The sequence below is a fragment of the Amia ocellicauda genome, chromosome 3 (genome assembly GCF_036373705.1).
Source record: "Amia ocellicauda isolate fAmiCal2 chromosome 3, fAmiCal2.hap1, whole genome shotgun sequence".
In the NCBI taxonomy this organism is placed as follows: domain Eukaryota; kingdom Metazoa; phylum Chordata; class Actinopteri; order Amiiformes; family Amiidae; genus Amia; species Amia ocellicauda.
This window is the reverse complement of record NC_089852.1, coordinates 47,698,994-47,718,838: the sequence shown is the minus strand read 5'-3', so window position 1 is coordinate 47,718,838 and position 19,845 is coordinate 47,698,994. Positions and strand designations below refer to the sequence as shown.

The 19,845-nt window shown below is 38.1% G+C and overlaps 1 protein-coding gene across 3 annotated transcripts in view; it reads left to right on the top strand.

Moving 5' to 3' along the window:
* Positions 1-19,845, top strand: part of dclk1a (doublecortin-like kinase 1a) — a 98,576-nt gene that overhangs the window by 62,284 nt on the left and 16,447 nt on the right. For 2 of the 3 annotated variants that reach the window (XM_066699762.1, XM_066699763.1), the window contains exon 6: positions 14,203-14,297. In XM_066699762.1, the coding sequence (XP_066555859.1) occupies positions 14,203-14,297 (95 nt within the window). Of the gene's footprint in view, positions 1-13,190; positions 13,298-14,202; positions 14,298-19,845 lie in introns of those variants that run through there. The other variant, XM_066699764.1, reaches the window with a different exon arrangement.

Here is a 19,845-nt window from a genome sequence, read left to right as displayed (position 1 = left end):
TCTGAATGTCTCAACAGAAATCGAGACTCATCAGACCAGGCAACATTTTTCCAGTCTTCAACTGTCCAATTTTGGTGAGCTTGTGCAAATTGTAGCCTCTTTTTCCTATTTGTAGTGGAGATGAGTGGTACCCGGTGGGGTCTTCTGCTGTTGTAGCCCATCCGCCTCAAGGTTGTACGTGTTGTGGCTTCACAAATGCTTTGCTGCATACCTCGGTTGTAACGAGTGGTTATTTCAGTCAAAGTTGCTCTTCTATCAGCTTGAATCAGTCGGCCCATTCTCCTCTGACCTCTAGCATCAACAAGGCATTTTCGCCCACAGGACTGCCGCATACTGGATGTTTTTCCCTTTTCACACCATTCTTTGTAAACCCTAGAAATGGTTGTGCGTGAAAATCCCAGTAACTGAGCAGATTGTGAAATACTCAGACCGGCCCGTCTGGCACCAACAACCATGCCACGCTCAAAATTGCTTAAATCACCTTTCTTTCCCATTCAGACATTCAGTTTGGAGTTCAGGAGATTGTCTTGACCAGGACCACACCCCTAAATGCATTGAAGCAACTGCCATGTGATTGGTTGGTTAGATAATTGCATTAATGAGAAATTGAACAGGTGTTCCTAATAATCCTTTAGGTGAGTGTAGTTTCATGATTTCGAGAGTGGTTTTGGAGCATTTGCAGTCATGGTTTTCAACGCAGGCACATCACAGCTCGCGCAAGCATGGGCTTAACAGTGTGTGCTCAGAAATTAAACCGTGTGTAGAAAAGCACAGAGTGGAGCTTATTGAAGTAGGTGATGAGGTATGGTAGGCGACAAGTCAGGAGAAGTCATTGTTCCCAGTTCTAGTTAAAGCTGGCCTGCACCACTGCGACTTTGTTTTATTCATAAAACTTCTAAGGCATCTCTGAATAATTAAACCTGTTTGAACTAATGGTGTGTGTCATTTATGTTTCCTGCTTTTTCAACCCTTTTTTTTTCGACAGTGAGAGCTCAGTTCTATAGTGTAAGGTACAGTGATGCGTCAATTAAAAATCAGGAATTTGGAGCTCAGATGTTTCTGTGAAAGTATGAAAAGATATGGTGTTTTTTAAACATTTTTTTAAATTCTTGTTTAAATGTCTAACATGCTGGAAAAGAGACATTGGCCAAAATCTTTGTCCCACCCATCAGTCACAAATTACAAACTCAGTCCTTTGCTTAATTCTACCTAATCCTAAATATGGGCAGGTTAAGGTTTTAATGGTTAATCGATAAGGTTTTGGGTTTATAACCAGAGTACTGGATATGCAAATCCTGTATCAAGGCACTGCTCTTGTCCCATTGTAAATTGCTAAGGATTAAATAAAGCATCAGCCAAACAAAATAATAACAATGGAATAATGGTTTTGTAGTTTGTGAATTCTGACGAGAGTTAAGTTATGATTTCTTACAACTCCAACCTGCTTCTTGGAGACCCATAATCCACTGGGTTTTACAGGTGTCTGTAAAGCATCAATCACTGAATACCTTCAATGCATTACAGTTTTGAATAATTTAGACCTGTAATTGAGCCAGTTAAGTTTGGATATCACAACATTCCAAAGAACATTGCGTCTCCCTCCAGAACCAGAGCTGGGGTGTTCTGAAGACCCTCTCTTTTATATTATGAGGACAGTTCCACACAGACAAGAAGCACAATGAGAAATACTTAAGCTTTACTTTTATGTAACATTTTGTACGATTATTCTTTTAAAAGCTGCATTTCGGATTTGAATTGATTGGTTTTATACAAGGACTCCCACACAAACCTCCGCATGCTCACACATCGCTTGCTATTTTTAATATTCTCAACAGTTGTAATGTGCCGCCTTATGAGTTTGAAGCTGTATGATTGTCTAATGTATGGTGTTATTGCCCATGGTATAAGCCCATCAGTAATGCATGTGAAAATTGTACAGGCAGTACTGCACAGTGAAGCGACATTGATTTTAAATAGTCTAAAAGAATAATGGGTGTCTGTCTGTACTTATCTGAGAATCTCTGGCCAGGGAGTCGCTGAGATTTTGAGGCAGTGGATGTACTTTAAAGTGTTTCCCCCCCCCCCTACACACTGGGAAGTGTTCAACGGCTAATATCTGAAATGTAAAAGTGAGATATCCAGTAATATACTAATCATGCAAGTTGTCCAATGCTGGTAGACTTTATCACAGACCAACACGGTCCCTCTAGGCCATCTGTTTAGGGTCACCATCTCTGGACTCAGTGTTTGTCCTGGGGAATTGCAGGGCCTTGTTTTAATTGCAGGAGAGCTCTCAATTATTTAACCAAAGTGATTGTTGGCACAATCCGTCAAGGCACTGGCCAGGCATGAATGAAAGACACCCTATAACACTCACAAGCTTTCCCACATCTTATTCTGGTCCCTCCATAGGTTTTATTTGTTTGGTCATCTTTCAAGACAACAGATCAATATGTTACCTTCTTGCTTGGCTGACTTTCTAACCCCAAAGGTTGAGGCCTACTCATATAATATCACTCACTGTCACAATCACTTTGTGGCTGAATGAAAGCTCACACATGTTGGATTTTCAATCGCTTTCCAATTTAAGTATCTGTTTTACATGATTTAGTCTTCAAAATTCAAAATTGTGGTATCTTTTTCATGTATTTACTTGTGTATGTATTTATTTGAAACTTTCCCATGTCTCTTGCATGTAGAACTTTGCAACTCCTCTGAGGCGTGCAGTTTTTCAAGTCTGGGTGGCCTGTAGGAGTTTGGTCATTTTGGTCAATTTTGAGGTTTGCTTCATAAAGTAATCTAGAGTTTTTGGTGCTGACAGAGTGTTCAGGTAGAATGTTTTGAAAAGGCCACACTGAGCTTTTCAGCCCTGTTAACTTCAAGACAAATAATTTGTAGATAACATATTGTTAGCAGGTGTGTACACAGATACTACTCTACTTTCAAGCTAATTACCAATGTATAATTAGGCATTGTGGAAGAGAGATGCATACAGGCACTACCTTTCAGGAACATGCTGAAGTTCATCCACTTCAGCCCACATCACTGTGGGAGGATCAGAGACAGCATGTAGGTGAGAGTGTGGGAAACAGCGGGAGAGGTTAGCTGTGAGGGTGTTGATGGGAGAGGAGGAGAGAGAGAAAAACTGCAAATTCACTAGAAGGAAAGGGGATTTGGCTGCACTCTCCTATCAGTCTAGAAAATGAGACTTGTATCAGGGGTTGGCAGCTACTGCAGGTTTATTTTCTTTTTTTAAAGATTGTTCTTGTATTATTTGTCTCATTTTACAGTGCTTCATATCTTTTATATCGCCAACATGCAATATGTAAAATAAAAACATCAATGCCTTCATTTTATATCATGACTACAGGTTTTTGTAGGGAATTACTTACTTATTGTAAGTATGAGTCTGAAGACTTGTATAGCAATAGCAAGGCTAACATTTAGATGTTATACACTCTAATTAGATTTCCTATTATTCTTATAATAGGGACCTTGAGACACAAGAGGAAATTAAGTATAAAAGAGGACACTTCTTTACTCAAAGAATCATGGAGTTTGGAACAAAACCCTGTCATATTACTCAATCCGATTCCCTAAGCCTGAAAGAAACCGCTTGATGAGATTCTTAGATCAATAAACTACTGATGAAATTGGCAAAATGGGCTCAAAGGACTTTAGTAACATTACTTATGTTCGCTTTTGTTTCGCTCTCTTGTTTTTCATTTACTGAAAAAAGTCATACTTGCTTCATTGAATCCTGATGGTAACTGAAAAAGTACAGTTTACAGTTTGATTCCAGCATCAATCATCTCCCATGCTATTGTCTGACATGATGCAGTTTCAAATTTGTATGATCTAAGTTATACATTTAGTTTTTTGCTAAAAACAAAATATGTTTGGGGTGGGGGGGGATGAAAACTCCAATAAAAGTATCTAAGGTTAACCAGAAAATGTAATCCCTGAACCTGCCCAATTTTTATAATTATATCTTCATTACAACAATTCCCAGTAGGTAGAAATGTTACCCATGAACTTTTCATTTGATTTTCTTAAGTATTTTAAAAGGTAGTAATGGAATTAATTTATACAATGCCCTGTTAAAGGTATACAGGTTGTAAATGTAAATAGGGAACAAATCGCACTCCACAGGTCTATGGCTTGGGATTGGCAGCCGGAACATTGTTCTTTGCTAATTGGTTAGATGGATGGAGGAATCCAGAGGTGGTAGAGCTAGCATTGCAGGAAGATGGACGTTATACACACTGCCTCCATTTTACAGGCGCTTAGACACATTTTCCTCAAAGTTAAAAGCACAGTTATTCATATTCAGTAATAAATCCACAAGGGCATATGATGTATTGTCAAAGACATACACACACACACACATATACACTCACCTAAAGGATTATTAGGAACACCATACTATGTGTTTGACCCCCTTTCGCCTTCAGAACTGCCTTAATTCTACGTGGCATTGATTCAACAAGGTGCTGAAAGTATTCTTTAGAAATGTTGGCCCATATTGATAGGATAGCATCTTGCAGTTGATGGAGATTTGTGGGATGCACATCCAGGGCACGAAGCTCCCATTCCACCACATCCCAAAGATGCTCTATTGGGTTGAGATCTGGTGACTGTGGGGGCCAGTTTAGTACAGTGAACTCATTGTCATGTTCAAGAAACCAATTTGAAATGATTCGACCTTTGTGACATGGTGCATTATCCTGCTGGAAGTAGCCATCAGAGGATGGGTACATGGTGGTCATAAAGGGATGGACATGGTCAGAAACAATGCTCAGGTAGGCCGTGGCATTTAAACGATGCCCAATTGGCACTAAGGGGCCTAAAGTGTGCCAAGAAAACATCCCCCACACCATTACACCACCACCACCAGCCTGCACAGTGGTAACAAGGCATGATGGATCCATGTTCTCATTCTGTTTACGCCAAATTCTGACTCTACCATCTGAATGTCTCAACAGAAATCGAGACTCATCAGACCAGGCAACATTTTTCCAGTCTTCAACTGTCCAATTTTGGTGAGCTTGTGCAAATTGTAGCCTCTTTTTCCTATTTGTAGTGGAGATGAGTGGTACCCGGTGGGGTCTTCTGCTGTTGTAGCCCATCCGCCTCAAGGTTGTACGTGTTGTGGCTTCACAAATGCTTTGCTGCATACCTCGGTTGTAACGAGTGGTTATTTCAGTCAAAGTTGCTCTTCTATCAGCTTGAATCAGCCGGCCCATTCTCCTCTGACCTCTAGCATCAACAAGGCATTTTCGCCCACAGGACTGCCGCATACTGGATGTTTTTCCCTTTTCACACCATTCTTTGTAAACCCTAGAAATGGTTGTGCGTGAAAATCCCAGTAACTGAGCAGATTGTGAAATACTCAGACCGGCCCGTCTGGCACCAACAACCATGCCACGTTCAAAATTGCTTAAATCACCTTTCTTTCCCATTCAGACATTCAGTTTGGAGTTCAGGAGATTGTCTTGACCAGGACCACACCCCTAAATGCATTGAAGCAACTGCCATGTGATTGTTTGGTTAGATAATTGCATTAATGAGAAATTGAACAGGTGTTCCTAATAATCCTTTAGGTGAGTGTATATCTATCTATATCTATCTATATATATATATCTATATCTATCAGTGTCTATAGAAAGTCTACACTCCCTTGAACTTTTTTCACTTTCCTCATATATGGATGGAAATATTCATAAAGGGTGAATATAATCCTATCATTCTTTATCAAGTCTCATTATGGAGTTATGAAGAGACAGAGGCATCTGTGGAATTAAAAAGAATGGCATTAATCATGTAACATAACATTTGAAAAATGTGACCACAGGGTCGAAGGTGAATGGATTTTGTTTTGTTTTGCGTTTTTACAGAATGACAAGGTGGTTAATGGGCTTTCTTGTGGACGTTATTGTGTAAAACCAGATGTCTGGATAGAAATGTCAGTTAGCAAGTTTCATGTGGGAAGGAACAAACATTCCCAGCATAAAGTACAATTCAGGCAAGTTTGAGCAAAAGCAATGCTACCGCACTGGTTGTGAAAATTCCATTTGCACAAAGAACATCCTATGAGCCTCTGTTACACGACAATTCAGTTTTTCAGCATTCACATCACGTTTCTTGATTTGTTCATCCACATAGGCTGCCTTGTTTAAAAATTCTGCTTTGATAGGATAGGGTGTGCCCTCTTGCAAACGTCGCAGTGAGCAAGTACATAAATTGTAACTGCGTCACCTTATGATCTTAGTAGTACTAATTTAAAGATGGGCTGTAGCTTTTGGAACTTACTGTACAACTTTCTTCCACAGAGCAGTGACTGACGGTTCAAAGCTTGTAGTCAGTTCATGATCTTGACTACATCAGCTCATTGCCTTGTGCTTCAGTCATCCCAGCTGTAGAATTGAAAATCAAGTCTCTCAGTTGAGTTATTTCTTTGAATGTATAAATATTTAAAGTATTAGGGGGCAGGAAAGTTAAGTAGGTTGAATTCCTCTGATTAAACAATGGAAATTAATGGTATGACCTTAGGACAGGTGTCAGTGAACAAGAGGACTTTAAACAGTGTGTGAAACAGGCGGGGAATTCTAAATAGTGTAATAAAAAGTCATACGGTTCCTAAATAAGGCCCGAATTTCCCTCTTACCTTCATATTTAAACCTTGGAGAAGTCTTCCTTGTTGTCCAAACACTCAGACATATGTCAGTCTGAAAGCTCCACATAGCATTCAAGAGACAAGTCAGGCCCACAAGTGCAAGGGATGAACTTTAAATGCTATATGTTTTTGTAGATGCAAATCCAGAATACATTTATTTATTTTATTTATCAGATCTAATGAGGCACTCTATAACTGACCATTTTATTCACTTTTTAGGAAATTATAAAGCACATAATTTGTTACGGCTCACAATTGCAAAAACATGTACTGGCCGAGCTGATGGAGTGCTACAGTGTAAGTTCTACCAAATTCCTTTTACATTAACTCTTAAAAAATCCACAGTTGCTAAACAGAGCTCTTTAAAAATACATGATGGTGATTTTCAGATCCCTTTCAGACGAGACAAATCAAGTTGGATGTGGACATTTTGGTGAACTGCAATTTTCAACTATTTCCACATATTCTCAATTGGATTGAGGTCTGGGCTTTGACTTAGCTTCTCCAGGACATTGACCTTTTTGTTTTTAAGCCACTCTGGTGTGGCTTTGGCTGTATGTTTGTGGTCATTGACCTGCTGGACGATGAATCTTCTCCCCAGTCCCAGGTCTCTTGCAGACTTCAGCAGGTTTTCTTCCAGGATTTCTGTGTATTTTTCTACATCAATTTTGCCCTCTATCTTTACAAAGTTTCCAGGCCCTGATGCAGAGAAGCATCCCCATAGCATGATGCTGCCAACACCATGCTTCACGGTAGGGATAGTGTTCTCAGGATGATGTGCGGTTTTAGGCTTGCACCAAACGTAGCACTTAGCATTGAGGTGGACTCCATTCAATTAATTTCGTGACTTCTAATGACAATCACATGTGTCATACCGGGGGCGGTGATTACTTCTACAATTTGTAGATTATATTTTTCACTTTGACATTTTCTGTGTTGATCAGTGGTAAAAACTCCTGATAAAATCCATTCTGATTTCATGTTTTAACACAATGAAATGTGGAAAAGTTCGGACCAAGAGGAGAAACAGAAAAATGGTTCTCGTACAACACTGGAAGATATTTGCTTTACCAGCTGAGCCCCATCTCGATTTATCTCATCTGCATTTCAAATTATTATTATTATTTTTATTTCTTGGCAGACGCCCTTATCCAGGATGACTTACAACATAAGTGCAAAACAAAGTGCAAAAATACAGTTCGGTGAAGGCAATCATTACAAATTCAATTTACATAAAAATGTGGTATTACCAGGCCAGTCATCATTTGCAGTGAAAACTTTTCTGAAATTAAACCCTCTCACCCCTCCCCTGGAAACTGCCATTTAACTCTTTTATCGATTTTGTCTATTTACTCTCCACGATGCGGCGTAATTCAAGCATTTGACGAAATTCAATAACCCTTTCAGACCAGGATGTGTTCATTTATTTATTTAACTGTACATTTAGTGCCTGGGTAGAAAAGGTGAAATTCACACTAGTCACATGCACTGACATTTCTTTTGTGCATAGCATGCAGCATTATTTGTTGTGTGACTGTACAAGCCAGACTTTGAATTTGATTGTGATGTTATATATTGTCCCCTGTTGATGATGTTGACAGCATTTGATTCATTTCAGTTTCTTGAGGTTGTGCGTTCTCATAAATGTCGATTTTGTGTGAGGAATGCTTCCTTACCCACAGGACCTTGGATGTTGGTTTGGTTGGAGGATTTTTCTTTCCTTGATTACCTCTCAGCTCTTTTTTCATCAGGTAACATGGCAGCATTTGTCCCAGACTTTGCTGTACCATCATAAATCATCTTTCAACACTTTCTCCTGCCACAGGCCTTTTCCTGCCCTGCATCAGTTCAAGACCACAATATCACAATATTTTAAGTTAGTCTTTAAGCAACCCTCACATATACTAAGCATCTCAGTGTTGTCCCAACATTTACATGTTTTAAAATACTAATCATACTAATCTAGTAAGGATTTTATTTTATAAATCTAATGTTTGTTGCCAGTCTAATTCCCCATAAACAGAGATTTTGAAAAGCAAAGGCTTTGAACTGGGGTCATCTCAGCATACAGTATAAGGATTTCATTTTTTAAACATGTTGAAAAACACTTGATTGTTGACTGTTGCTTACATATTACATTTCTCATTTATAAATATTGTACAAAGCCTTTTCATGTTTACTTGTTTTCAGGTGCCTCCACATTTATGCCAATCTTAGTTTGTGTTAACTGATATATACATAAAGGGCTTCACTTTGAAGCTAAAATCAGATCAGATATCTTTGTTTTACTGCTCAGTGCTCAGGTGTCTCTAAAAGAAATTCAAAACCATTATGAAATTAATTATGAGTATTTTGGTTTGGCTCTGTAAAGTCTTCGAGTAACACAAACGTGTCTGGAAGAGCAATAAGTGACCTTTTCTGAGGAATTCCCAGATTCAATCTTAAAAATTACACTTTGTGGATGAGTGCTTCAGTCTGAGCTCAGGAAATGATATCATGTTGTGTCACCATGTTGTCTCCTTTTTCAGAATCAACTAAATGTATTCCAAGTCTGACATAGAAACCATCTGTTTTTTTTTTGTTTTTGTTTTTTTAACTGAGGTGGATGGAGGCATGGGGGGGAGAGAAGAAGCTGAATGTTTATTACTTCCTCTTCTCATTAACTGTGCAATTAACATTTGTTGTTCCATGTCATTCATTCCTGTTTTTAAATCATCTTCTGAGAGACTCGAGTGTCACATTAGTGAAAACGCACGATGGATACTCTGAATCACTACCAGCAGCTTAGCTCTGTTGCCTTCTCCAGTTACATTTATACCTGGTGTTGTTAAAGTCATATTACATGTTCCCAGCACTGTAAATCACCCTGGACATTATTCCTAAAGTAATTGATTACCCTTCCTCTGTAGCAGTTGCACACACGTCACTGTAATCTCATGATTCTGATGCTCCTTGCCGACTCTCCCCTCCTCAGCCATCGTGTTATCTGACAAAGCTTTTAATTGAGACGCCTGCTGCTTCTGCTGACACAGAACCAATTTGTATGTTCTCTCTTTTGAATCAACAATAAATTAATTACTGAGCCATAAGTATAGGCTGCGGTGAGTCAGTAATAAAAGCTCAGGAATGGCTGTCTGAGGCCCCCGATCCACCGCAGGGACCCCGATGATGCCTCTCTCCCATGGCCAGTTTGGAAATCTGTGCACCCATTAGTTCCAGCCAACACTTGCTTTGCAACTTTTTTTGACTTCGTCTTTGCCTATGCCTATACTTTGTGTAGGCTACTGTTGATGAGCTGCTGGGCTCCGAAAATATATTCCTTTATACATCACCATGTGTTACTACAGCCATTTGAAAAAGACCTCATTGTTCCATCCTGGCAAGTGATTAAACATATCTGTTAATCAGCCAAGTGCGATATGTCTTAATATTTCAGATAGCATGTATATTTAAGAAGCTGAAAGCAGCAGGTAATCTGTGATCTCTTTGGAGCCGTCAAGCTTTTTGGTTTGTGGACCAGGTATGACAAGGTATTATAAAATCCTCCACAAAACAGGACATGAGTTGAATGAGTATTGTGACTGAATCATATTTCAATCATATTCATCCATGCTTAGAAATGGGGACATCCTGAAATTCAGGACACAACCCAGACGTTCCCAACCATATAGACAGTTCTACTTCTGTAGGGATTCTCCACCAAGGATGCCATGGATCTTGAGGGTTTCATTCCTTCTAGGCTGTGTTACTTACTTTGACTGATTTGCATTCATGAAGATATTTACTGTGACTAAGAGTTAAAGGTTAGATGTTTTCTGATCACATGCTTTGCTTAGTAGTCTCAGAAATTCATAGGAAATGTTGAAGATTTTCAAGTGATTAAGAGATTTACTCTTTAGAACATAATGAATGGTTCACCTCAGAATGGATTGTGGATCGGTGCATTCTCTCAGACAACACTGAACACAATCCAGAATTTCAAAAGACAATTAGACTAACTCGCAAGCAGATACTTTCCATTCATTTTGAATAATTTTAATTAATCTGGCAATGGAATATATTAAAGAACATGTAAGATCTTTAAGTGCATATTAGAGCAAAGTCAGTGTACAACTTTTCTTTACTTACTAACTTTGAGATTTCAAGGCTTAAACATCAGTCTCAAAGACAGTAATGCTCTTCATTAAAAACTGACCCACTTTAGCACTGAGTGTTCAGATACACTAATATTTGGAAGAAAATGCCATTGTATTGTAATTTCAATGCACCTGTAGAGTTTAATTTTACAAAGCCAAAATACATGGAAGACAATTTTTGGATTATAAGATTACAAGTTGGATTATACGTTCACAGTAAGGAGAGATTCTCAGAAAGTAATATTCTGAATCCTCAATTAATATAACACTACAAACTACATGCAAATCCATTAAACTCCCTTTGCCTCCACATTTAATGGACTGTAATGTATTTAAAGCCAAGTCTTTCAGAAGACTTTAGCATTTTTTTTTTTTTCCTGCAGCATTCTTAAGCGAACCCACTCCAATATCCAATGTCTCCAAAAATGGGATTATTCCATGCCTAGGCAAAATACAGCAGAAGACAAACAACCTTGAGATGTATCCTTGTATAAGTGTACCTGCCGTGCTTCAACAGGTTCTGTTGCATCACCTTGAATAGATTCCCCATTTGTTATAGTTGTATTCCATCATACGGTCATACTCAAAGATTATCTTGGCGTATCTCTTTTTTTTTGCACTTTGAATTCCCGTGTTTCTTACTTGACATACAGCATTGTCAAAGCTTTTAAGTAAGAGAAGAATAATAATAGGTAAGGACAGAGTGTACTGATTATGCACTGTCATCTTTCTGAAAGGGCAATATTGACAGCCCAGCAGAAAAACACAACTCTGTCCATATGCCATTGTGTGTTGGCCTCATTCCCCACCTTTGTGCAAATTCTCTTCCCTGTTGGCAGTAGACTGCGTTACACAGATTCCTAGGACCCTTTGTCCTTATTTTCTGCCTGTTCACAATAATAAAACTTCCACTAAACACTGCCACCTGTGTTGTTGTATCTGCCGGCCGCAGATTTCACAGCGAAGCCATTCTCTCCCGCCAAATGTGCTTTTCTGTACTCCAAACAGGTGGATGGTGTGATCCATCTTTCTTCAGAGCTGGCTCACATGAAATGGTGGCACAGATGGCATGAGACTGCATAATTCATTTGGAGAGCATGCACTGAACACACGTGGTCTAGTTATTACGCCATGTAGTAGATTGCAATGCCGCTTGTTCCTCAGTATCGGAATGACTGTGATATTAATGTTCACTTCAATAGACCAAATGCAGTGTCGAATTGATAGTCCACAGGACTACCAAACAGTTCTGCCATTTGAAGGTATCGCTGGTAAATTTACCCCCCACCATTTCAATCACTCAGTGAGTGTATTTACCAACATATGTGTGCATCATGAGCTAGTTTTGCAATTTACAGATGCTAGAGAGTAGATGAAAGTTAATCGCCAGGATTGTAGCTGAATTCACAGCAGCTTGGTTTTATTGATCTACATTATATGAGGCATGTAATGGGTAAGTTCTAAGCTACGTATGAAAAATTCCAGCTCATTGCCATTTTTTTCTCATTCCCTTCCCCCTTATTAAAGCAAACTCCCGCTGATTACATCCGGCAAGAGACTTATCAGTTAAATGGGCTGTTGAGCAACCTCATGCTTTTTTTCTCTGGGTACCTACGTGTTTCAAATAAAGCTCTGAAAGACACCATTCGAGTATGTGATTTGAGTTATAGAAGATGCATTTACATTTACAAGATTGTACATTTATTCTACGGGAAAAAAATAATAGAAATGCTGTATTTCATGCTGGCAACGAAAGAAAATAGAATAATTCAAAAATGTATGTGTAGCAGAACGGTATGGTTGTACGGTATGGATGTACGGTTTAGCTAATGCATTCACCTCTTTCTGTGAGCAAATCCAATATCCAGAAAGTGTGAGTTAATCCCATGACACAGGATGGCAGGACACACTAATTGTGGATTTACTGAAGCTAAGGACAAGCGATGGCATGCGATTTGTTACAAGGAAGTGTGGTGTCTGAGGTTTGTGCTGTGTGTTAGACAGCTTGATTGAATATTGATTTTTTTGTTTTATTACATGGGTGATTGTAACCACCAAGGGTTTTTTTTCTTTTTTCATGAGTCATTTGGTATTTGATGGCACCTCATTTTGAATCACATTTACGCTGGTGAAAAAACAACAACAACATATATACATATTTCAGATTTCTTTGTTTCCTCTAATTGGGATGGGGGCTGTGCTGCATAGTAATCCCCGGTAGCAGTACTGCATTTAATTGACACCTTTGATGTAGCCCATAGACGGCACCTGCACCTCCCACTGCTACACAGCTCACGTCAAACATACGCAGAAAGGGCGTCTGCCTATGATAACCCACTACCGCTTACTACATACTGCTGGCAGCTTTTCTCCCAGCCAATTCAGTTTTCTGAACGAGTACAGTGGGGAGCGCTCAGAAGCAGCACATTAACCAGGAATAGACCTCTATCGCACCACACTGCTCACATGCTACAATACATAGAAGGTAAGGATTTGTTTTTTCAAATGCCTTTATTTGACAACCTTCGTGATGAATGAAAACTAGCTTACATTTCCTTGGTTATGCTTAATTTTTTGTCGGTTTTAGAGATACCTTGTGTGGGATTTGGTATTTAGTATTCTACTATATAAAACTATAAAAGGTAGTAGTGTCTACCTGTTCTTTTTGTGTGTGTTTTTTTAATCGCGAAGAAGTAGAACAAACCTTGCTCAGGGTGTTTTTGCTTGGTTGTTTTGTTTTTCTCATTTTTAATTTCACACAGTTGTAGAATGTGTGGTTATATTAAATAAAGAGAGATCCTGTGTATTGACATCTGGAAAAGGATTAGGACAATTCAAAGACTTTATCAGAAAATCACAGCACTTCCATTAACTGAAATGCAGGACATCTTGTCTTGCTTATCTGCTTTACATGCTAGGCTCCCCTTTTTCCTATAAAGCTGACATACATTCAAAACCCAGAATGGAATTAATTTGCTCATTCATTGTTTTTTAATATGCTTCCAGATTTAATTTAGTTTCTAGAGATTATTTGGGGTTTAATAATTATAAATCTCCTTTTTGGTTCATTCGTCGTGATTAATTAATTTCCCTTGCTGAGATGGACAAAGGAAGTCAGTGAATTTAATATTTCTCCCGATTTGTCTCTTGTGTAGTGCAGTTCGGGTTATGAATTAGGTAGGAGATGGTTGGGTTTTTATTTTCTCAATTGAGCTGGTTGAGAGACTGCATGGAAGAGAGTAACAGGAGAGTGTAGGTGTTTTTCTTTCAAGATTAAAATTACTACCTTGGGAGGTAAGCGGTATGATTTGAAACTGAAGCCATTCAAAAAGATAGGAGTACAACATTTATTTTTTCAATTTTACCCCTTTGTTTGTTTGTTTTTTCTAGTCAATGGGACTCCTGGCAGTCAACTATCAACTCCACGGTCTGGAAAGTCCCCCAGTCCTTCACCAACTAGCCCTGGAAGCCTGCGAAAACACAGGGTGAGAGACCGAATCGATCATAGCAAACCCATTCTGTTAGTACACTGGCTGTCTTTGTGTAGTGTGTTTGTTTTTCCATTGTTTCCATTGCTATTCAGTAGTTAATTTAACTTCAATATGGTAATTAACTTGTCTTGTGTGCATGTTTGTCACCTTTACTAGCTGCAAACCTTCAATCTAACCCTGATTAGCACTGGCCCCTGAAACAGGAAGATAGATTCAGAACCTGGTACTAGAATTATGAAGACTTATTGTTTAGCTGAAGAACAGTGTACTATAAAGATGATGTAGTTTAGTACTGTCCACATGTTAAAAACCAACATGACAATTTTTTTAATAATTGGATTTCACCACAATATCATTGTTTACGTTGTTTAAGTAAGCACTGTCATTTTTTTAAATATATTTGGTTTCAAAACGTCTAAAAAATATTCTAAAAACAAATGTTGGAAAATGTGTTCTAGTACTTTTATGTAGAATTCGAACAAGGGAATGTAAGGAAATAAGCTTGACAATGCAACCCAACAGGGATAGACTTCCTCTAAAATGTAATATGCACACTTTAAATGGCTGTGTATGGGTATTAAGCAACTAGTGATTTGGGAAATCCAGTGTGTTTTGTTTAGTGACCTGGATTAAGGAGTTACAGTTATCTCTCAGAGAATTAAGAATATAGTAGACTAAGAACATTAAAGATAATATTTGCTATTATATAAGTTCAATAATGATGCAAGACAGCTACATCTCAGTCTCAGTGGCCTCTACTATGTGCAAACTGTCCATTCCATTGTCTTATTAGTTAGCAATCCTTCGGCTTCTCAGAGTAAAGTAGAACAGCTATTACCAAACCCCCAGTTCTTTGTCTATTTTGTAGGCCGAATCATGAATGAGCCATGGGCTTTGCTTTAAGGGCAAACGGGGAAAAAATATATTCTCGTTTGTTTGAAAACCAGAATCTTCTCAAAATCTCAACATGTCGCATTAACAGAGAAGGCTTTTTATTTTAAGCCTGGAGCTGTTGTAATTTTGTTTATTGATTTATTTATTTACCCCAAATAAATACTTACAATAATCCAACAGCTTAGTGGGGCTGTATAGATTTAAAACCCAGCTGTCAAGAAATAGTCTATTAATGGACTTTGTGGTTCAGTTGAGTGGTAGTTTACTAGCCTCAGCCCTAGGAGTTTGCAGTTCTCTACATTTCCACACTCAAACTTTGAGCCCTTTCTGACCTACATGCTTGACCCCAGCTTGTGCACATCATTCTAATGCTTTCCAGTATAATGCAACCACAAGGGGAAAAAAATCCAGTTTTGTTTTGTGTGTGCGCTCATATTTCAAATATATTTTTTTAAATCAAATCTGTGTCCATCAAAGTGCTTATGAAAAAATACAGTTTTAGTGAGCACACTATAAGGTACTTTGACATATATTTTTACTCATATCTGCAGATTTGATCCCTCTTTTCTTACTGGTGCATTATAGGCACTTCCCTCGGGAATATTCAGAATATAGGTCACAGAGCTACTTAGGAAATCTTTAACCACCAGCATAACTGTGAGGTCTGGGCAGCCTCAAAAAAAAAAAAAAAACTCTGATCTGGGGTAAAAAAGAGAGGAAAGGAATTGAGGTTAGTATCCCACAAGACCCCATAATCACATGGTTTTCACTTTAAGTTACACCATTCAAGATAAGAGTCAAGTTAAGATGCCAATGCCTGTGAAATATTTGCCATAGGAAAAAAAAAAACTCCAGCATGAACATAGCTGTAGAGTCCTTTCAGATTTGGCTTCAGTCACCCCAGCAGGTAACCTAGCAACAAGAAAAAGTGCCCGAAGCTCCTGCACTGACTAGCTCTTTTCCAGACATGAGTGTCGACAGAGTACATCGCAACTCATCTAATATTAATTTGCCACTAGTTATCTGAGTATTTCTAGCAGCTAAATTTCTACAATTTCCTATAATAACAATGGGTTCTTCTTTAATAAATCAGTATTTTAATTCCATTCTTGAGTTCAGTGATTGAACTAATGGCATGGAGTTGTGAGCCTTCACACTTTCAGATTAAATGAGCTATAAGGGGGGGTTGGTCTTTGGCACAGGGTGAGTCATGCAGAGCAGCCCACCTTGAACTCCACACTCTTGTCCTGCTTTAGTCTCGATTGTTGTTAATTAAGCAGTAGGTGAGTGGGAGCTGAGGACCTGTAGGTGAAGTTCGCCCCAGTGTTCTGCCTTCACTCCTGAACAATGGCGGTCTCAGATCTCTTTATATGCTACCTCTTTAGATGTAGACAAGCTTCTGAAAAACTTGCCCCGATGCTTTGAAAAATGCAAAGACAACACCATTCAGGGATTAGAAATGAGAGTGCTGGTGTAGGCGTTCCCATTATTAATAAGGGCGTGTTCTTTCATTGTCAGATGGTGTTGACGGGCACAGGTGCTCATTCACTCCTTGAAAATCAAAGTTGAGTGTTTACCAGTCCCCACATGATCAGCGGTCGTATAGAAAATCCCATGTTTATTATTTTGATTTATTGTCACCTTTTTCCCCCAGTGAATATCTGTGATGGCAGAAGGATGTGAAACATAATTTGTTTTTATAATTATTTTGGTCAAACTGCACTTTCATTTTTCCAAAAAGATTTGTTGAATTTAACCAAGAAAGACCTTTAAACAGATGTCACCCCTCTAATATATACGGGGGATATCAGCACTTGGTATAATTTGAATAATTCCAGACCATGACATTTGGGCCAAATCTATACTGTTCAGCAGTCTCTTTGAGTTGCCATATTTGTTCTCTGTCCTCATGAGCACAAGAAGAGTCTTCACCTGCAATTTATATCACAGTTATAGTAACAGATGGTGATATTTAATACCTTACACATTGCAATGCATATTTCTTCTGTTTAAATGCAAAAAATATGGACATTGCATCTTGTATTAAATGACATTCTCTACAAATGCTTTGTATTACCTCAGCAACCAAAAGTAATAATTTGTGGCAGCATAACATTTTTTGTAATGCAGAGTTAACGCATCCTATAATTACTAATTATCCCCAATGAAACTGTAGATAGCTAATCAATCAAATTTACATTACTCACTGGCTTTTCACTTAATGCTAACTAACTCCTCAGTATACTGAATCACTAATACTCAAACCTCTGAGTCAGTAACCCTTTTGATATTGACGTACTGCTATCTCGATACCTTAATCCAAATCGAATGAATGACTTGAGATCAGTTTGATTTGTAATCTAGTACCTTCACAGTCCAACATAAAATGCTGTATGTTTGCAATGTGAGCAATCTACTCTGGGCTTCGATTGTGAAAGTACCTTTCTTGAACACTGGTAGGTATGAATAAGTGGTTTTCTTTTGATGTATTTCAATGTTGTTGTTTTTATGTGGTGTTATTTATTGAAGAGGGAAGTATGAACAAAACTACTTTTCATCTTTCAGGAACTATACGTGCCACTATCGACTGATGGTTTGGATTCACTTGGGGAGTAAAAAAAAAAAAAGATGAAGTATTTAGATGTTTTTGTGGAACTACAATTGGCTGAAATGCTGTACAGCTAAGCTCTCTAACCTAGCGCACAGATGTTCCTATTCTGTATTTCACTAACCTGCAAAGCTATAACCTAGTGCTGCGTTTCCTGCTTCCTTATCAAAGATACAATTTGTAAGCGTGGACTATCCTTATCTGCTGCTCATGCTCCTTTTCAATTATATTTTTTTCAATGGACTTTGAAGGGCCCAAGTTAATGCAGTCGATGACTTCAATGGTGAAGCTCCAATTATTTGATTACAAATCAAAATATAAATTTGGCTCCAAAATACATAAACTTTGTCTTTAAAGCATGATCTCCATTTTGACACAATATTAGGCCTCATGCATGAAAATAGAAATATAGACGTTATATTGACTCCATATTATTGATTTAGTACATTTTGTTATTCATAGGAGAGCATAGAAATGACTCGGTTGCAAATATGACAGTTGACAGTTCACACATTTCCGCTCTTTTATCGTCTTATTCTTGTCCCACTTTTTTAGATGAACTTCAAAACCTAAAGGTTTAAAGACTGCTAGCTATGGGATACATTAGCAATTGGCAAAGAGATGTCTGTGATTCTGATAGGAAAAATGGGTCAAACCCGTGGAAAATATGTTCTGTATCAAATTGAGTGATGAAGAAGCTTAATTGGTTGACTAGAGCCATTGTAAAGTCTATAGATCAATCCAATTACGTTATATTCTGACCCTAAAGCTCAGGTAGATGCTGCTGATTTGCTTGTGTAGCTAAATTACTCAAAACCAGCCTCATCTTAAAACCTACAAGCTTTTACCATTTCCATCTATGAATTACCATTGCATCTCATGATTTCATTCTTCTCATTCTAAAATGCATTGTTACTTATCTGCGCTACTTGCCCTGCTGTCACAATGTTGGGTTGCATTATGATATCTTCTCCTCTTTGTCTCCTGTGTGTCTGTTGTACAGTACATGAATCATTCAATCTTGTCAAAAGCAGCACACTGAACTTCACTAAAACAAGTGGCAGGTCCAACACAATCTAAAGCATCAGCTTCACCACACAACAGGTTAAACGCACAGCAGGCACCTACATGCTTTCCCCTATGTTACAGAGGAAAGAGATCAACAGGCCCATTCTCCTCAACACGTATTCTACATTTCATTGCATTTTTTCACTTCCATAAGCAAAATCTTGTTTCTCTTTACAAAACCCTCAGTTTGCTGCTTTCATCGTTTTTTGTTTTGTCAAAGTATTTTCTGTTTGCCAAGTGCAATGTAACAACAGTCTGTGTGTTTCAATCATTCCAGTGTTTCACTGAACATATTATGTCCTGTAAATGTGGTTGACCCTTGTTTTAACATGAGGGCAGAAAAGGTAAAATACTATAGAGTGTTGAGTATAGAGAACATTTCCTCTCAGATATCCATGTGTATCGATTTTAAATTATTATCCTTTGCATTTTATAAGACCTAATGTTGTGTACAGTACAGAAACAATATCTAGGCTTTCAAAGTTACCATGATTTACTTTCCAATATCACACAATATTAATAACTAAACTTAGACTTTTTTTTTAGCATTTTCTACGAATGTCTTAGTTTCCTTAAAAAAATAATAATAATAAAAGCTGAATATGGATTTGCTGCCTTCCACTATATCAGAATGACAGTGTTCTGAATTTGAAATATGCCCTTTAATGTTGGAAAGTATTCATTATTTTTCTCCTACAGTATATTCTCCACCTCTTTATATTTGCTCTTGCCTCAAGCCTGCTGATCCAGTTCTTCCGTTTTAATTTCAATTCAATTTCAAAAGAGAGAAACAAAACATTCTGCCTCATTAAGATATGGGTATTTCAGTGCGGCTCTGGGACTAGTCAAATAAATATTTCTTAATCCTAACCAGTGTCATTTCTAGAATACGTGTTTATTTGGGTCACAAAACCACAGTCTCGGATTTCTTGAGCTCTTACTCTCATGTGGAAGCTTTTTTCCGAACAAAAA